This window comes from Phragmites australis, chromosome 13, assembly GCF_958298935.1.
Source record: "Phragmites australis chromosome 13, lpPhrAust1.1, whole genome shotgun sequence".
In the NCBI taxonomy this organism is placed as follows: Eukaryota; Viridiplantae; Streptophyta; class Magnoliopsida; order Poales; family Poaceae; genus Phragmites; species Phragmites australis.
In genome coordinates this window covers 17166673-17185460 of record NC_084933.1, presented here as the reverse complement: position 1 = coordinate 17185460, position 18788 = coordinate 17166673, and the positions used below count along the sequence as shown (strand labels likewise).

General features: G+C 39.6%; 3 protein-coding genes across 3 annotated transcripts in view; 1 reads left to right on the top strand and 2 right to left on the bottom strand.

Annotated features, from left to right (window-relative positions):
• The window catches only part of LOC133887986 (protein FAR1-RELATED SEQUENCE 7-like), a 38619-nt gene extending 21138 nt beyond the window's left edge, over positions 1–17481 (top strand). Inside the window, exon 4 of the mRNA XM_062328056.1 lies at positions 17382–17481. The gene's annotated coding sequence lies outside the window, so the exon portion shown is untranslated. The remainder of the gene's footprint in view (positions 1–17381) is intronic.
• LOC133889091 (RING-H2 finger protein ATL78-like) lies at positions 1131–2106 on the bottom strand. The gene has a single exon (XM_062329550.1). It carries the CDS (start codon positions 1876–1878, stop codon positions 1270–1272), a length of 609 nt encoding a protein of 202 aa, XP_062185534.1. The 5' UTR covers positions 1879–2106; the 3' UTR covers positions 1131–1269.
• A 379-nt stretch (positions 17482–17860) lies between the features above and the next one.
• On the bottom strand, positions 17861–18788 carry LOC133889002 (extensin-3-like). The gene is given in 2 exon segments (XM_062329430.1): positions 17861–18637; positions 18639–18788. Coding segments are annotated over 2 exon segments (624 nt in total). The 5' UTR covers positions 18769–18788; the 3' UTR covers positions 17861–18143.

The following is an 18788-nucleotide window of genomic DNA, read 5'->3' as shown; positions in this document are numbered from 1 at the left end:
ATGCATGATGTAAAACCAGGGAGTACTCCATTAACTGCTCATTTCAAATTATCTTCAGCTCTATGTCCTGAGTCAGAGTACAATATTGAGTACATGTCTAGAGTTCCATATTCTAGTGCAGTTGGTTCACTTATGTATGCCATGGTCTGCTCTCGTCCTAATTTATCTCATGCACTGAGTGTTGTTAGTAGATTCATGGCTAATCCTGGCAAAGAACATTGGAAAGTTGTTCAGTGGATTTTCATATATCTGCGTGGTACTTCTAATGCTTGTTTGCAGTTTGGAAAATCTAGAGATGGATTTGTTGATTATGTTGACTCAGATTATGCTGGTGATTTAGATAAGAGGGGATCTCTCACAGGTTATGTTTTCACCATTGATGGTTGTGCTGTTTGTTGGAAAGCATATTTGCAGGCTACTGTTGCTTTATCAACTACTGAAGCTAAATATATAGCTATTTCTGAAGCATGCAAAGAAGCTGTTTGGCTGAGAGGTTTGTACACTCAACTTTGTGGAGATAATTCTTGTATTAGTATATTCTGTGATAATCAGAGTGCTATTTGTCTTACAAAGGATCAGATGTTTCATGAAAGAACAAAGCATATTGATGTGAGGTATCATTATATTCGATATGTTATTGCTCAAGGTGATATTAAAATATGCAAGATAAGCACTCATGATAATCCTGCTGATATGATGACAAAGCCAGTTCTGCTACTAAATTTGAGCTATACTCAAATTTAGTTGGTGTTACAGTTTGAGTCTTAGAGACTTTTGGCGTAGGTGATATTTGTTATTGAAAGGAGTTCATTGATGATTCTTTATTTGCTACAAGATGGAATTCGTCTTAAGGTGGAGTTTGTTGGATTGTGATCCGAATTCTTGTTGGGCCATACAAGGGACACCTTCAGGCCATGTTCCGGAACAATCCTTATTAGACTAATCGTTATTATCCACCCCTACCTGTAAGCTGTTAGAGAGAGTGAGAAGTTTATTGTAATCTCCTGTATTGTACACATCCTTGATATAGTGAAGATCACCAATTGGCGTCCGTGGTTTTTTCCTGTAAGAGTTTTTCATGTAAAAATCATGTCTCGTGTTCTATTGTGTTGTGCTTTATTCCTAACAATTAGCATTAACACAAGAAGTAAAACTGAGAAAATCTGTACAGCTTTTTGTACTACAGACTACACAATGTACAAGCCAGATTGGCAGGAGCATCTATGGAACACAAATTTTTGTTCTAAACTTTTTCCAATCGCTTATCCTTCATGTAACAACTAGGGCTCTAAAATCGTAAGGAGTGACCAAACCTTCAGGTCTGAGTGGAACAAGAACAGAGCGGGCAGGCGCAGGCCCGGCCTGGCTTGCCTCAGAGCAGCCAGAGGTCTTCTGCGGTGCTCCAAACAGGGACTGCCGGCACGTTGGGCATGTCGACCGCGCCAACAGCCACCGGTCGATGCATCTGACATGGAAGCCATGGTTGCACTTGGGGAGGACCCTGACATGCTCCCCGGCCTCAAAGTCCGAGAGGCAGATCGCGCACATCGGGTTGGCAGCATTGAGCTTCAACCCAGCCGTGTAGACCAGGATCGGCATGCCCCGGAGGGCCTTCCTCCTCAGCCCGCTCTGAGCCAACCGTGCCACTGGGTTTGGCTCAGGATCCACCACCACCCGGCTCGAGCACCGCAGCGCGCACCGGACTATCGAATTCAGCCCGAGCGCGCAGATCAGTGCGCACAGAAGAACGGCCAGGATCGTGACGACGTTGGCATCGAAGTTGCTTCCAGGAGCCCCGCCATCTGCAACTGGCTGGCTCGGACCAGAGGGTTGCCCGGACAATGGAGTGTGCAGCAGGGTCCTTCTTGAGTACTCCATGCCTGCCCTTGGTGTTTGATGAAGCCCTCTTCAGAATCCTGTAAGTGTGAATCTGTAGCTCTTCCTATTTGAGTAGGTCACTAAGTCTGTCGTGCTTTGTTGTCTGCCTCAGGTAGAATCATAAGCTGGGGTGTTGCTGAAGTATATATAGACTCTTTAAGGGCGTTTTGGTTGGTGCCCTCCCAGTCACCTCGGGCGCCAGGCAGTAGCGCCAGCTGCAGGCGTCCGAAATCGGACCTTTGAGCGCGCTGCCTGTCAGGCGCGTTAAGCGAGGGCAACAACCAAACTGAGGTTCTAGTAGATGCTTTACAAATTTATTCTATATAATATTATTATAGTATCCTTTAATACTACTCCCTCCGTTCCTATATACCTGGCGTATAAGAGTTTTTGCTAAGACCAATGACGCCCGGCTCGATCGTATTTTGGACGAAAGTACCCTCCCCGTGCAGTATTTCCTTGGTTGCTTAAATGCCATCGCAGCCGAACCGTCGCCTGCATGCATGCAAATACTCACGCGTAGCTTCTTCCTTGCTGCATGCAGACCGTCGCCGCGTGCAGTCCCATTCAAATACTCCGCGCAAATACTCCGCGCCCAGCTCCATGCAAATACTCCGCGCCATACAAATACTCCGCGCCCAGCTCCGCGCCATGCAAATACTCATCTGATGGGTTTGACATTCGGTTAATGTTACAGCCCCCGAACTCTCCCGACCTAAATATACTAGACCTTGGTTTTTTTGCGGCACTACAAGCTTTGTTCCAAAAGTCATGTCCAAATGGTATAGAGGACATCGTCGCGAAGGTATTACAAGCGTTCGACGAGTATCCGGTCGAGAGGAGCAATCGCATTTTCCTCACACATCAATCTTGAATGAGAGAGATCATTCGGCTAAAAGGAGGGCAACACTACAAGGTTCCACACTTGAGGAAGCAAGTGTTAGAGAGGCATGGTGATCTTCCGATTAGGTTGCAATGCGATGTGTCCATTGTAAACGAGGCAATAGAGTTCCTCAGTTAATTTTATCAATTGTTTATTCCATGCAATGTTTAACCTTGTTTAATTTTATCAATGGAATTGCATAGGATTTGTGGAGGACTGGAATTCCTATGGAAATTTTTCTGGCGTTTATCAATGTTCAACCATGTTTATCAATGTATAACCGTGAATAGCCAAAAGAGCACCGTTACCAGGAAGCAAGCAACTCTCCTCCTCGGTGAGCATCTTCAAGCATTCAGAGATGCACCGAGCTCGGCCTCTCCCTGGCAATCAGAATAGTTCATGCATACAAACATTTCTTATCCATACGCATGTACCAAATGAAAATGAATTAACCAAGCTAATTCATTTGTTTAGCCATACAAGTACTAGTCCATGGATAAATTGTCAACAATCATTTCTTCGATACAAGCTGCATTAGTTCATTGATACAACGATGGCACCAAAATTTTTAGCATGTCGCCAATTACCTTGTTCTTTGAATCGGGTGGCAGTGAGTCAGGCACAAATCCATCTTCGCCGGCTACCCTGTGGCCGCGCTCGTCGCCTTGCCCGTGGCCGCAATCTGCCCCGCCAGCGCGCAATAGCCACCGTCCGATATAGACAAATCGAGGTGCGCACAGGTCTTCATCCTCGGCCCCTTCGTCGCTATCGTCCGAGCCGTGGTCACCACTCTCGTCATCGCCCTCGTAACCGCTCCCATGGCCATCGTCGTCCTCGACGACATCCTCATCAAACAAATTAGAGATGTACTCCATGAACTCCTCCTCGGTGAGATTCTTCAGCCAATCCAAGCCATGGCCGATCTTGCCGTCATCCTCGCTGTTTTTTAGCCTGGACGCCATGGCCTAGCTCGCCGGCGCCATGGCCTAGCTCGCCGTCGCCATGGCCTAGCTCACCGTCGCCATGGCTGCGCTCGCTGTCGCCGTGGCTGTTAGACCCGGGCGCCATCTCTCTAGTCGCCATGCAGGAGTTCTCACAGTTAGGTGGTGAATGGAGAAGAGCAAGTGACAGCGTGGAGATGAGAAACAAGTACATGCGTGGAGAGCTATACGCGCGGGGGAGAAATGACATGCATGGAAGCGTAGAGGGCGAGTACATGCATGGAAGCATGGAGATGAGAAACGAGGACATGCATGGAAGCTAATTAAGAGAGCAGTAATGAGTACACTATTCGAGGGAGCACAGAAGTTAACGTAGAGAGTATTCTTGGAAGTTTTGTCACCAAAAAGCTTAGGCGCCAACTAATAAGAAATTAGCAAACAAAAGTTATACGCCTGGTATATAGGAACGGAGGGAGTATTACAGTATTCTATATTTTTTCATCTCTAACAGCTACTATATTTCTTACATTTTATTACTTTCTATCTCTCCTCGAATCCACAGTCATCTGTTGTGCACAATAATACAAGCTACTCCCTTCTCTGAAAAATGTGGTCCCTCTCTCATCTCCTACTTCCCTGTAGCAAACGAAACGGATGGCGCTGAAGATAGATACGGATCAGCTGGATCGACAAAGAACCACAGCACAAGGATACGGATCGGCTTTGCCGATCTGCTGGAGGTAGCCTAAGTTTGTGGTAATATGGTCTTAAGTATATTTTTTTATTTGGTATGATAGGCTGCCCGTTTTGTCCTTGCCAGCCAATTGAGACCAAAAAAACCTTTATGCAAAGGTTGGAAGATGCACAATTGGAAGCTTCTTTGCTTGTGGCAAGTGGACTGCATCTCAGTAAGGCTTTTTCCCTAGGAATCAGAGGGCCACACGCAGCACCATCAATTGTCTGCCCAATAATACTAACAAAAAAAAACTCAACCGCAGAGATCTGGCTTCATTTTAAAGAGGGAAGTATAGAGCTCTGTTCAGAAAACTCGCTGAAATTACTTCTCAGATAGGTATCTACTTTTTCGAGCATCTAGTTCAGCTGCGGTCTTAACCAACTGAGCTATAGCTCACAAGAAGTTCATATGCAAGCATGGACTAGAATTGTATAAAATCAATGGGGATTTGTCTGGTTTGAGAAACAGACACGGAGATTATAAATAGAGAAAAGTACTGAGCTATTTGTGTAGTTGTATGACTTGCATCCTCTTAAAGCGAGCTCTAAGGTCATCCTGGATGGTTGTAAATATTCTAGTCAGCTCTAAGGTCATCCTGGGTGCTTTTAATTTGTAAACACTAGCGTATCAATCTGTACGACTGCACAGGCTAGAAATTTAGCTTACGGCTGAATTGTAGATATTTGTATTAATAATAATTGTATGCTAAGATAAATCAGCTATTTATATTTAAATATTGGAATGTAAAATATAAATATAATTTTTGTTTATAATATTGGAGTCATGTTTATTATTCGTGAATAGATCTAATTTATATTTTTCATTTTATGTGTTATGCAAATTAATTTTTATTTGTTTCTTGATTTTTTTTAAATTATTATTATTTTTAATGTCGTCACCGTATCTCATTTATTTATTTTTTGAAGTACATTATAAATTCTTTGATATTATTTTTATGTGATAATCCGTAATATGTTTGCGTTATGTTGTTCTAATTTTGTAATGTTTGATTACAGGCATATTTAATTGACATATTTTAATTGATTTGGAAAAGTATGTTGATTGCTAACGTAACTTTATTGGACAAACGGTATTTAAAAAAAAAAGAAGGAAAGTCAAGGTAAGAAGTAGTCTTGGGGCTGGACTTTATGATTTATTTTTTAATCTTCTATGTTGTTTCATCTAGTTATTGATCTATGGTTACAGTTAGTCAATCAATTAATTCGACGGTCGGATGTTTTGGTTTTTTATGAGAATTTCTATGATTTTCTTAGATTAACGTAAAGACATCAAAAGGAGTCTTCAATTAGTAAATATTCTATCTGGTTGTAAATGTAGGTCGTTTTAACTTCCTCAACTATTCTCTAAATATAAGTCATTCTCGAATTTCTATGCATTTTTTTCTCTTTTATTTCTGTCTTGCCCTTGTTTAATAAATGCTACTACTCTCACAAATGAATGAGTTATCTTTTTCAATACAGAATAAATGAAAGGCAACAAGGTCATTTGATCTATTTTCTTAATCCTTATGCACAAGTCTAAAACGATCTATATTTATAATCGGAGGGAGTATAAGATACTAGCCGTAAAGATATATGTATTTGACCTTTATTAGTGGATTCATGACTTTGCAGGACCTGATTCAGTCACTGGTCCATGCATAACACACATTAGGACGCGCTCACAATGCAAAACGCACATTAGTCATGCAGCAAAGAATATTCACTTTTCACAGTGTCTTACTGTCTTTAGAGAAGAAACGAGCAACAACTTGGTTAGTAGAGCCTCTAGAGATCATCTACTTGAGCTGAACCCCGATGCTCGTAAATTGTGTGAGTACCCTATGGTCAAGTTTTTTTTTTAACTATTTTTAGAAAAATCTATCTTGTGTGTATGTGAGAGTAATTATATAAACTAGATAAATATTGAGCTAAGTGAAAGAAACATGAATACATATCATGTCATAAATTTGGTGCCATTCCTTTTCAGTTTGTGGAAACTCCATTCCTAACTGCAGGAAAGAACATTTTGGATAGGTTACAATGTAAATTAACTTGTTTTGTGAGTAAAATTTACACTGTTTAGGCATTAAAAAAATACAAGGAGAATCCATGGCAACTTGGAATAAATTATAGCTGCGGAAACATGAAATTAACTATATAGCTAAAACAAAGATAAGGACTCCACCTAATACCAAAAAGGAATCATCTAAGCTTAAACGCAAAGGGAATGAAGCAGCTATATATTCTTTGAGCACTCACAAATCCTATTTTTATTGTTTATTGGCCCGTTTTGATCCCCTCCACTTTGTGTAAACCATAGCCATCTAGCAAATTGGAGGCTGATTTGTCAGCTTAGAACTGCTTGGGCTATCAACAGCAATCCTACTGGGTAAAGCACCCCTTGAATGAGTGGTTAGTTGATAAAAGGCTGTTTTGGCACAAAAATTAAGCTAAACATGTTATCTATGCAATAATTTATAAACTATGAGTGTTGCTTCCTCCACGAAGCTCCATGTTTCTTTAACACGGTGCCAACATTGACAAGCTCAACTTGTACCCAAGTCAACTATGTTCGACATCTCGTTGATCAGTTGAAAAGGACTGCTTAAGTAATATTACTAACATAACCAGAGTACCCCAATTGAGATGATTAAACGGAAATTGAAAGAAGCACCTTTCATAAATATGGATTCGTTGATTAGCTGTGGCATACACATATTAAACATGTAGAGTTAAGGGCTGTGGTTGCTTAGCTGAGAAGCCAATATAACGGTGAATAAACCATAAACCGAGCTTTGCTTAGTTAGTGGGAGATGTGTGTTAGAAATCAAGCACGATAGTATCAAACATGAGATATAATTTTTACATGAAAAATTCTTACAGAAAAAAAATCACAGACGTCAATCAGCGATATTCACTATATCAGGAATATGTACAATACAGGGGATTACAATCAATGTCTCAACTATCCATGCGGATTACAAGATATATTTATAGAGATTGACACATGCGACTCGAGTCTAATATGGATTATTCTGAAATGTGGGCCGAATGTGTCTCTTGTATAGCCTAACAAGAATTCGAATCACAATCTAACAAACTTTACCTTGAGACAAATTCTATCTGGTAGCAAATGAAGAATCATCAATGAACTCCCTTCAATAATAAATATCACCAACATCAAAAATCTCTTAGACTCAAACTATGACACCAACTAAACTTCAGCATAGTGCAAATTTAGTAGTAGGAACTGGCTTGGTTATCATATCAGCAGCATTATCATGAGTGCTTATCTTGCATATTTTAATATCACCTTAAGCAATGATATCTCGAATAAAATGATACCTCACGTCAAGATGCTTTGTTTTTTTTTAAACATTTGATCCTTTGTAAGGCAAATATCACTCTAACTATTACAGAAAATATTAACGCAAGAATTATCTCTACAAAGCTCAGTGTACAAACCTCTCATCCAAACAGCTTTTTTGCATGCTTCAAAAATAGCCATATATTTAGCTTTAGTAGTTGATAAAGCAACAGTAGCCTGCAAACATACTTTACAACTAACAGCATAACCACCAATGGTGAAAACATAACTTGTGAGAGATTTCCTCTTTTCCAAATCACCAGCATAATTTGAGTCAACATAACCAATAAATCCATTTTCAGATTTTCCAAACTGCAAGCAAGCATTTGAAGTACCATGTAAATATCTAAAAATCTACTAAATAGCTTTCCAATGCTCTTTATCAGGATTAGTCATGAATCTATTAACAACGCTCGGTGCATGAGATAAATCAAAACGAGAGAAGACCATATCATACATAAGTGAACCAACGGCACTTGAATATGGAACTCTAGACATGTATTCAATATCATAACCTGACTCAAGACATAAAGCTGAAGATAATTTGAAATGCGCAGTCAATGGAGTACCCACTGGTTTTGCATCATGCATATTAAAACGATAAAGAACTTTCTCAATATAACCTTGTTGACTAAGATATAACTTGTCAGTTTTCTTGCCTCTGATGATCTCCATGCCAAGAATTTCCTTTGCTGCACCTAAATATTTCATCTCAAATTCACTACTCAGCTGAGATTTTAATTTGGCTATTTTTGATTTATCCTTTGCAACAATCAATATATCATCGACATAGAGAAGTAAATAAATAGTTAAACAATTAACATCTTCAAATATATACAACTATCATAATCATAACGCTTAAAACCATTAGAGAGCATAAATAAGTCAAACCTATTGTACCACTATTTAGGGGATTGCTTCAAACCATAAACATATTTCTTTAATTTACGAACAAGGTCTTCCTTTCTATGAATAACAAAACCTTTAGGTTGATCCATATAAATATCGGAAATACTCCCCTTCACACGTCCGATGCATCGGACGGACGGCCCGCTCAGCCCATAGTATCATTGGGCCGGCCAAAAATATTTTCGCATCTCCAATGTTTCAGATGTTATGAAAATTTGTTGCCACAGTTATTTTCGTATGTTGCATCCCGAAAATCTCTTGAGTATAGATATGGAACCGAAAAAATTATCCATTCGAGTTAATTCCTATATATCTCCAATGTTTCAGACGTTTAAATTTAATGTTTCAGACATTATGAAAATTTGTTGCAGAAATTCTTCGAGAACGTTGCATCCTGGAATCTCTTGTGTACAGATCTGGACCCGAAAAATTATCTATTCGAGTTAATTCCTATATTTTCGCATCTCCAATATTTCAGACGTTCAAATTGAATGTTTCAGAAGTTAATTTCATATGTTGCATCTCGGAATATAGGAATTAACTCAAATAGATAATTTTTCGGGTCCGAATCTGTGTGCTTTTTTGGTGTATTTTTTTGACGTTGCGAACGTTGATTTCAAATGTTGCAGATGTTAGTCTTCGATATTGCGATGGACAGTTGCAATGTCCGATATATTGGACGCCCGGGCACTACTTTGCTGTATAAATATCTTCATCCAACTCCCCATGTAAGAATGCAGTTTTAACATCTAATTCCTCAAGTTTATAATTACGCATAGCAACAATACTGAGTAAAATGCGAATAGAACTATACTTCACAACATGGGAGAAGACATCATTATAATCAATGCTTGAAATCTATTTATAGCCTTTAGTAACCAATATTGTTTTATACCTTACTGTTTAATTGGGAGAAATATCATTCTTTCTTTTAAAAATCCACTTACAATAAGCAGGCTTATTCTCTTTTGACAATTTGACTAAATCTCAAGTATCATTCATTTCAAATGACTCCATCTCATCTTGCACTTTAGTCATCCAATTATTGCAATCAACAGAAGTAATAGTCTCATTATAATTAGAAGGTTTTGCATTACCTTCAACTTCTTCTACACAACTCAAAGCATAAGCAACAATATTACACTCCATAATTAACCTCTTGGGTGGATTAGTTTGCCTTATAGGCCTGTCAACTGCAATAAAATGTTGTGTAGGCTGCACAACGGAAGAAGAAGGTGGAACACTAGATAAATCATGATCAATAAAAAAAAATCAGCAATAGATGCATTTTGGACAACATCATCTAGTATACTTTTTGCGTTAATAAAATACTCCACCTGCACACTAAAACTCTACTGACTCTGAACAGGAGCATTAGGCAACATAGCAGATTCATTAAAGACAACATTCCTGCTAATCATCACCTTTTGTATTGCAGGATTCCACAATTTATAACCTTTAACATCAGATTTATAACCAAGAAAGATGTACTTAACAGCTCTAGGCTCTAATTTACCATTATCAGTATGAGCATAAGTAGGACAACCGAAAACTCTCAATTCTAAATAATCAGCTGGAGAACCAGATCATACCTCAATTGGAGTTTTCTTATCAATGGCAATGTTGGGTGATCGATTAGTAAGATAGCAAGCAATAGAAGCAACTTTAGCCCAAAAACACCTATGCATATCCGCAATAGACAATATGCAACAGGCCCTCGAGATAATAGTTCTGTTCGTACGCTCAGCTGCATCATTTTATTGTAGAGTACCAGAAACAGTGTAGTGCCTCATAATGCCTTCAGACTTACAATATGAATCAAATTCATCATAACAGAATTCCATCCAATTATCAGTGCGAGGTTTCTTTACCTTTTCTTGGGTTTGCCTTTCAACCATAACATTCCACTCTTTAAATGATTTAAATGCTTCTAATTTATGCTTCAAGAAATAAGATCAAACTCTCCTCGAATAATCATCAATAATAGTTAATATATAATGAAAACCACTTAGTGAAGGCCTATGAGATGGTCTCCATAAATCAGAATGCACATAATCAATAATACCTTCTGTTATATGAATAAAAGTGTTGAATTTCACCCTCTTATGCTTGCCAAAAATACCATACTCACAAAATTTTAGCTTGCTAATATTATATCCATAAAGAAGACCTCTCTTGCTTAATTTTGCCAAACTAAGTTCATTCATATACTCAAGACGTATATGCCAAAGATTAGTAGTATTATAATCTGATAATGAATGTGAACTTACAGCGGTATCACTTGTGAATGTAGTGCCTCGGATATGATATAAATTGACAGACTTCAAATCATCTTTCAGTACAATAAGGGACATTTTTTTACCTTCAAAATAACATCTCCACCAGACCAATCATACCCTTTATTATCAAGAGTACTCAAGAAAGTAAGGTTCATTTTCATACCTGGAACGTGCCTTACACCTGTCAAAGTTTTAACAATGCCATCATACATCTTTATCATAATTAATCCAATTTCAACAATTGGATGTGGGTTGTCATCACAAATCCTAACAGAACCATCATCTTGAGCAGAATTATAAGTGGTGAATCAATCTTTATGTATGCATATATGAAAAGATGCCGCAGAGTCAATAATTCATTCATCACCATTACTAGCACATTCGGCAAAAGCAACGAGAGTCTCTCCATCAGAACTATTATCAGAAGCAGCAATAGAAGCTTTACCTTCTTTATTAGATTTACCTTTCCTCTTTTCTGTATTCTTCAACTTGTAACATTCATATATGTTATGATTATTTTTCTTTATCTCTGGACTTCAAACTACCCCTATAACCATTCGAACTTTTACATCTATGGATATGATGCAAATTCTTTTCCTTTGTCCTACCATGCACAATTAAACCTTCTCCATTGAAAGTCGAGCCATCAATAGAATAATTCTGTTAATATTTTCATATTTTTCTAGTAATAGAATAAATGGTTTTTAATATGTTTTTGGGTTAAAATAACAAATAAAATTTTGAATAATGTTTTAATAAATGTTGTAATGTTTAAATAAGTTTTCTATAATGTTTCAAATTCTGAAAAATGGTAAATAATTATGGTAAATTATAAAATGAGTTTTTTAGTAAAATAATTCAAAATAATATGTTTTAATTGTTTTAATGTTTTCTTGATTAAAAAAATCCTTTTTAATTCCTAAAAATTGTTAGAAAATCTAGAAAAATTCCTAAAAATACCAAGAGCCTCCAGAAATCCTGAGAAAATTCTTAATCTCTTCTTTACATTGTCAATAATTCATCAAAAATCATAAAAATACTAAGTGGAGTCGTTTGATGCGTTTTAGCTCTTTTTTGGCTTTTGGTTTTTATTGCCTTGTTTTCTTTTGTGATTAGACTCCAACATCCAGGAGCAAGAGTTTACATGTTTCCAGGACCATGAGTTCTAAGATCCCGTTGAGCCTAGGGTGAAGGCAAGTTATCTTGATACATTTTGATCCTATTTTTCTAAATATTTTTGTTTACAAAATTTCATGCTTATAGTTGTCAATGGGAAACCCAACATAGGCAATCCCTTAGTTTTCTCATATCTACCTTGCCGCCTCGATTTTTGTGGGATTAAGGGTAGTACTGTTTAGCCATGCTTGGGAAAAAGTTGATTTGATAACTTGATAATAGTTTTATGCAACAAGATAAAATTGTGTTTTTAGCAACATGAACTAGGGAATCAAGCAAAAGGTTGGGTTGGTTGACAAGGCCAAGTGGACAATAATCTTGTTCAATTCGATTAAGGACCGGTTCATGGTGTGATCGGACCGAGCTTTATAGTGCAACCATAAGGCTGGTATGTGACGTGTCTAGTCAATTAATTAGTCTCTCCCAACATAGTGTAGACTAGGTGGTACAATGGGGGATGGATGAGATTTTCATAGAACCGTCTGGCGTAAGAGGGGATTTCTGTTGTTGAGGATATTTGTGTCACGCGTAGTGAAACCTTAGCGAGTAGGCACTTGTTGGGAGAAACTTTGTAAAGACCTTGTGGTGAGAATCATGGCTACGTAGTAAAACCTTAGTGAGTAGATACTTGTTGGGAGAAACTTTGTAAAGGCCTTGTGGTGAGAATCATAGCTGCACATCTCATGTGTAAGTGTTTGATCAACACAAGAATAAAGGATGATCATGTCTTATGGGTAAAATGTACAACCTCTGCAGAGTGTAAAACGGATATATCAGCTGTTCTCATGGTTATGAGAGGCAAGGAATGCCACACATGATTAGAATACATTGTTTTTGGATAACCATGGGTGGATGGGACATTAATGGTTATGAGAACCATGTTTGAGGTGGTCAACTTCGGTTGAGGTCAAGAATGTTAATTTTTAATGTTATTTAGTTTCAGCATTTACTTTCATTTTTATTAAATGTTTATTTAAATTCTATTTTAATGCAAATAAACCCCTATAAGCTTTACTATTATGATGGCCTTCATTTTATTACTTTATCGCAACTTGCAGAGTACGAGACGTACCCACACTTGCTATAACCACACTGCTCAGTCGGGAATTATTCTGAGGACTACTCAGAGGATGACATATTCTGAGGTGGTGCTCTTCGTCGACTGCCTACGAGAATAGAAGAATAAAGGATCTACGCTAGCTGCGGTGTTTTATTTATTAAGTTATGTCATTGCTTTTATTGTCATCTATGAAGTCGTTATATATTGAGTTTGATTCTTAGCTCAATATATGTAATGGGTATTGGTCTGCTCTTAGATCAGTCCTAACATGGTAGGTGGAACTGTATGCATTATATAAAGTTATTTACTTAACAATGTTGACATTAATGGCACTGAAGGTTGCAAATAACTACCCTAATAGACCTTTAGGCCTCAAAATGGAACTCTCACTTCTCACAATAATCTATAGTAAAATTGGCCAAATAGGGATCTAAGAAGGCTCAAGTTAGTCTTAGGTCTCAATTCACAAGCAATCAGGACAGCTAAGTTCTTCTAATATGTACAAAGGATGTTGCTGCTAAGATCTTTTTGGATGCTTATCTGTCACTCTTCCTCGAGAAAAATGAAAAATCCTACATTTTTCCTTAGTGAATTGACCGTAATTCTTGACAAGTTGACAACAATCCAGGCTTTCAATCACAATTGTGTCACATTAATAGCCTGCTAAGCTTTTTTGAAACAAAGCAAGCTTTCTATGGGCACGACAAGCACCGCAGATACAACATCAGACACTTATTTTTTATATGAGTAAATTTCATAAAACTACAATTATTTGTATCATTGTAGCACATAATTATAACTTTTGAAGTCTATTTCACAAAACTACAACTATTTCGATTATTGGTAACAAAAACTATAATTTTTTAGCATATGTATGGTTGACAAGTGAGACCTGATCATGTGACACGTGTCACTGGCAAGTAGGGTTAGATCAAAAAGTTGTAGTTTATTGTTAATAAGGATCCAAATAGTTATAATTTTATGAAATATACTTTAAAAGTTATAGTTCTATGTTACACTAGTATAAATAGTTTTAGTTTTATAAAAATTACTCTTTTCATATATCATTGTGACAGAGCATTTTGACAAACTTTTATTAGAAGAAACGCTGAAGACAAACAATCAATCCATATAAACTATACAGTTCAGTACATTCTTGTACGAAAATTTGACTTATGAACACAGTCTCACCTACATCTCCTGGTACCAGGTCACCTGCTTCTCCATCAACTCACTTAAGAAATCTTCAAGCTTATCGATGGCCCAATTGGGCATTACCACAGCATGGGATACATTGCCCTCACAAGCCCCAATGAAGGATCTGCCGCCGTTAGCCTTTCTTCGATCTGGGCCCATTAAGCTCACGAGATGCGGAGGTAGCCAGTTCCCGCGCCAAAACATTGCAAGCAAGCCCAGAAATGCTTCAAGCGGCTTCCTCGACAACTCGCCTCATCTGATCGTATCCGCACCCCAATTCCTCGCGTCTAGGGGAGAAAACACCATAGATATTTTCCGCCTACCCGCCGTCTGAAGGCTTGTAAAATAAATATGTAACGACTGGTATTCGTATATAACATTATTTAATACTATTTGTTTCCAACATTATTTAACACTATGACTTTGAAATCGAGAAAAAAAGATATGATATAGGATGAGGATATCAGTTCGAAGTATTCGAATGTTAGATATTATGAGAAAATATATTATAATTTTAATTAAAAATATAGTAATATATAGGTAGATTATAACACATTCATAGACAGATAATACTAAATGTTTTTATTTTTATAGCTCAGCGATCACTTTTCTCGTGCTCACTTTGATTACACCCATATATTTTTTACTGTATTATGTTGGAATGCAAATGATGTGAATTTTTTTTATCTATCCGACTAATTAAAAGCTTGTGGTACTATCCGCTTTGACTCCGACTTAAAAAAAATATAGGATACGATACAAGATAAAAAAAAATTATCTGTCACTATCCATATCCGACTCCGATTCACAAAAAGTATATAATAGAATACAGAATAAGCTATATCCGTTCGTATCCGATCCGATTTCATCCCTAGTCGCATCTTGAGTCGCCGCCCGCAAAATTGCTATCCACCATTGCATTTCTCGGAACTCCAGAATAGAAACATCGAGATCTTGATCGATCCCGTGCTTGGCTACCCGGAGGTAGGGTTTTTTTTTTACCGATAAATAAAATTTACTATAGATCATCGGTATATATGATTTATCAGATATACTTAGACAAAATTCAAATAAATATGATATTTTTTTCTACCAGATCCACTAAACCAGATATATCGGATATACCGGAAAAAATTCCCTGCCCGGAGGAGCGAGCACCGCGGAGGGTCTCATTGCGCGCCTAAAACTTTGCGTGATCGCTAGGTGAATTTGGGGTCTGAGGTTGGAATTTTATGGCTCAATGTGACTATCCATGGAGACTCGGTACGCATCGTTTGTCATTGCGCGGCAGGAGCTCACGGAATCCCTGATTCTAGGGTTTCGCTCTGCAAATTTTGCTCGTGAATTTTCTGTTTTCCCCTTTGCAATTCATGCCTAATTGATACGAATAAGCAGACGTCCTGTGAATGATCCGAGCGGGCAATATATATTTATCTCAAATCCTCAATGTTCCTGCCCTTGTAATGGGGATCAGTGTGTTCCTAGAAATCAATGGCAGCTCATCTATGATGCGGTTGATCCGTTTCGGGATGTTTTGTTACACTTACGGATTGTTTGGATAGTGGGGACTGGGATCAAATCCTTAGGATTTACTTCAAACTTGATCCAATTCCCAAAAATTCCTAGAGTAGCCCTCTCTTTCTGCACAGGCGCTTATTTAGCTTCCTCGTGCTGCTTATTAACTGTTAAGGCCTCAAGGGATTTAAATGCTAAAATTAGTGCATGTTTGATAAAATGTAAGTTACCCAATCTAAAGGTCTTTGAAAGCATGTTTGAGGCCGGTGTCAAAGTGGTCAATTTAGCAAATGCTTTGGTTGCAGTGGCATAGCTAGTATTCTTAGTGCGTGCAGATGCAGCGCGAGTTCAGTTTGCGAGTTGCTCTATTTTAAGATTCTGTTGTCAATGGTCATTTTTTGGATGGCTTTGGTTGTCGGAACTAGTCAGCGATTATGTACGTCAGTTGATACGTCGTATGTCAGAGCTTTTGTTTTTCGTAGCCACCAAGTGTAAGTGTTTTCTTCATGCTTGTGAGTTGTGATGATCATCCTTGTTTTAAAGGAAATCTGTGACGACAGTTTCACCTAGTGCTGTTTAAGTGGGTCATGTCTACTTGGTCGGGCCGAGGCATGGTACTATACGCATGATCCAGGTACAGCACGGCTCGAGCATAGACAGGTCGGGCCGGCACAGTACAGTGCTACGGGCCGTACCTGGGCTGAGCGCAAGGCACGTCGAACCGGCACGGATACAGTCCAGCATGGGCACAGCCCACCCCGTCCCGTCCACGCCGCCTTCCGGCCACCCTACCCGCCCTGCCCGCGCCGCTGCCGGGCCTCGTCGCCCCCGCCTCTGTCCTGCCCCAGACGCCCCCGTCGCCCCTCCCCACCCGCTCGACCGCGTTGCCACCGCCTTGCCCCGCCCCCTCGCCCCGACAGCCTACCCAGCCGCTCCCCGCCCCGCTTAGCCGCACCGTCTCCCAGCCACACCGCCGCCTCTGCCCCCACCTCTGCCCCGCCCCGAATGCCCCCGCCACCCCTCCTCGCTCGCCCAGCCCGCCGTGCCGCAATTGTGCCCAGACTGGCTCGACACGACACGATCAACCACAGGTCGTGCCGTGGGCCACGCCTCCAGCACGCGGGTCGGCAAGACACGACCCGGTTGTTTAGTCAGGTTTGTCGGGCCGTGCCTTAGTCGAGCCAGCCCGACAGACACATTTGGACAGGTCTAGTTTCGCCGTAGCTGTGGAAGGGACAAATCCCCCGGTTCACATATGACAAACACACAATGGCACAATGTACACACCGAGCAACTACAACAGAAGTGGTTATTCACAGCTATGATCCGATCACTGGTTGAATCCTGCACACAATTTCTCCGCAGCTTGTCCTGATTATTTTATACCACTTTCTGCTAATTTGTGTTGTGCATTTTTCTTCTTCTTGTTATATTGCAGATTTTCCTTCAGGGTCTTGTGAATTTCCTATTGATGCAATCTTCCACCAGGTGAGTTCATTAATTAATATTCTTTTCCGTAGCCAGTTTGTTGATGTGATCGCATCCAGCATACCACTTTGTCTTCTAAAGGATAAACATTTTCCTAGCAAGGGAGCTGTAAGTACTTTTAACATGGTTTACAAATTTTTGACCGAAATTAACTGAAGGGTAAGATATATACTAAGATATAGTCCAGCCGAAACTTTTTTCTTTTGCTAGTGCTATGAAAATAAATTGAATTTAGTGGTACTAGATGATTGCCATATATCTGATTGTTACACTGGAGTCTATTAAGCTTACATTTTATTTTTCAGATGATGTTATAACAGTAATTATCGATGAGTTCATTAACACGAACGAAAAATTCTGGTCTGATAGATAAGCAATGATATACAAGTAAGAGTAAAGACCTGGACAAGTTGTAAGTATGTTTCCCATGACACAGGAACCAGATGACAAAGAAACGTTTCAATTTAGAACTTAAACAACAACATTATTTCAAACAAAGTACACACTTTATTCATTAAGTTTCTGTTTGGACGATGAAATATGATGAAAAAGCAAAGAAGACCTCCAAAGTAGCTATTGAGGCATTGAGCGTTTGATCTCTTGCCCAGTGTTTAACTGCGAGCTTACTAACTGCGGTAAGTGTTTATCTTGGTCCCGGCATCAAAGATACGATGGTGGAGATGATCCATTTTGATGTGGCGGAGACGCATTATCAGGGATGGCGTGGTATGGGAGCTTGCTCGGATGGTGAGATGGCACTATAATCAGCCGGTGCAGGCGCTATAGCCGAGTACATCGATTGAGGTGGTGGCGGAAATTTCCTGTGGCCCCTTGGAGGTGGTGGTGCCTTGCCATGAGAAGGTGACGGTGGCGGCGGATACTTGTGTGTTGGAGGTGGCGGAATATGTGGTGGATAGCGAGATGGAGGTGGGGGCGACGAGTGGTGAGCTGGGGGTGGTGGTGAGTGGTGAGTTGGGGGTGGAAAATGAGGCGGCGGTGCGTGATAAGCAGGTGGCAGTGGAGGGTGGTGAGTCGGGGAAGGGGTTGCGGGAGCTTCATGATGGTGGTGGTGATGGTAGCCATGGTGGCCCTGGTGACCGTGGTGTTTGTGGTCTGGTGAACTGTTGTAGGATGGTGGCTCAACCGGTGGCAACTCGTGATGGTGATGCTTCCTATTCTCAGATCCATGGTGTGCCGTCAGCGGCGACATAGGGCGCTTGAGCTGGTGCTTCGATTGGCGGGAAGGCATAGTGAGGCGACGAGGCACTGCAGTATGAGGAGAGCGTCGCGGCAAGAGCGACGAGAAGGGCAATGACGTTCATGTTTGTGGTGCCCATGCTTGGCTCCCTTCACTGCT

Excerpts from the sequence above, each read along its gene's own strand:
- LOC133889091 (XM_062329550.1), bottom strand. The coding sequence starts at position 1,878 with ATGGAGTACTCAAGAAGGACCCTGCTGCACACTCCATTGTCCGGGCAA.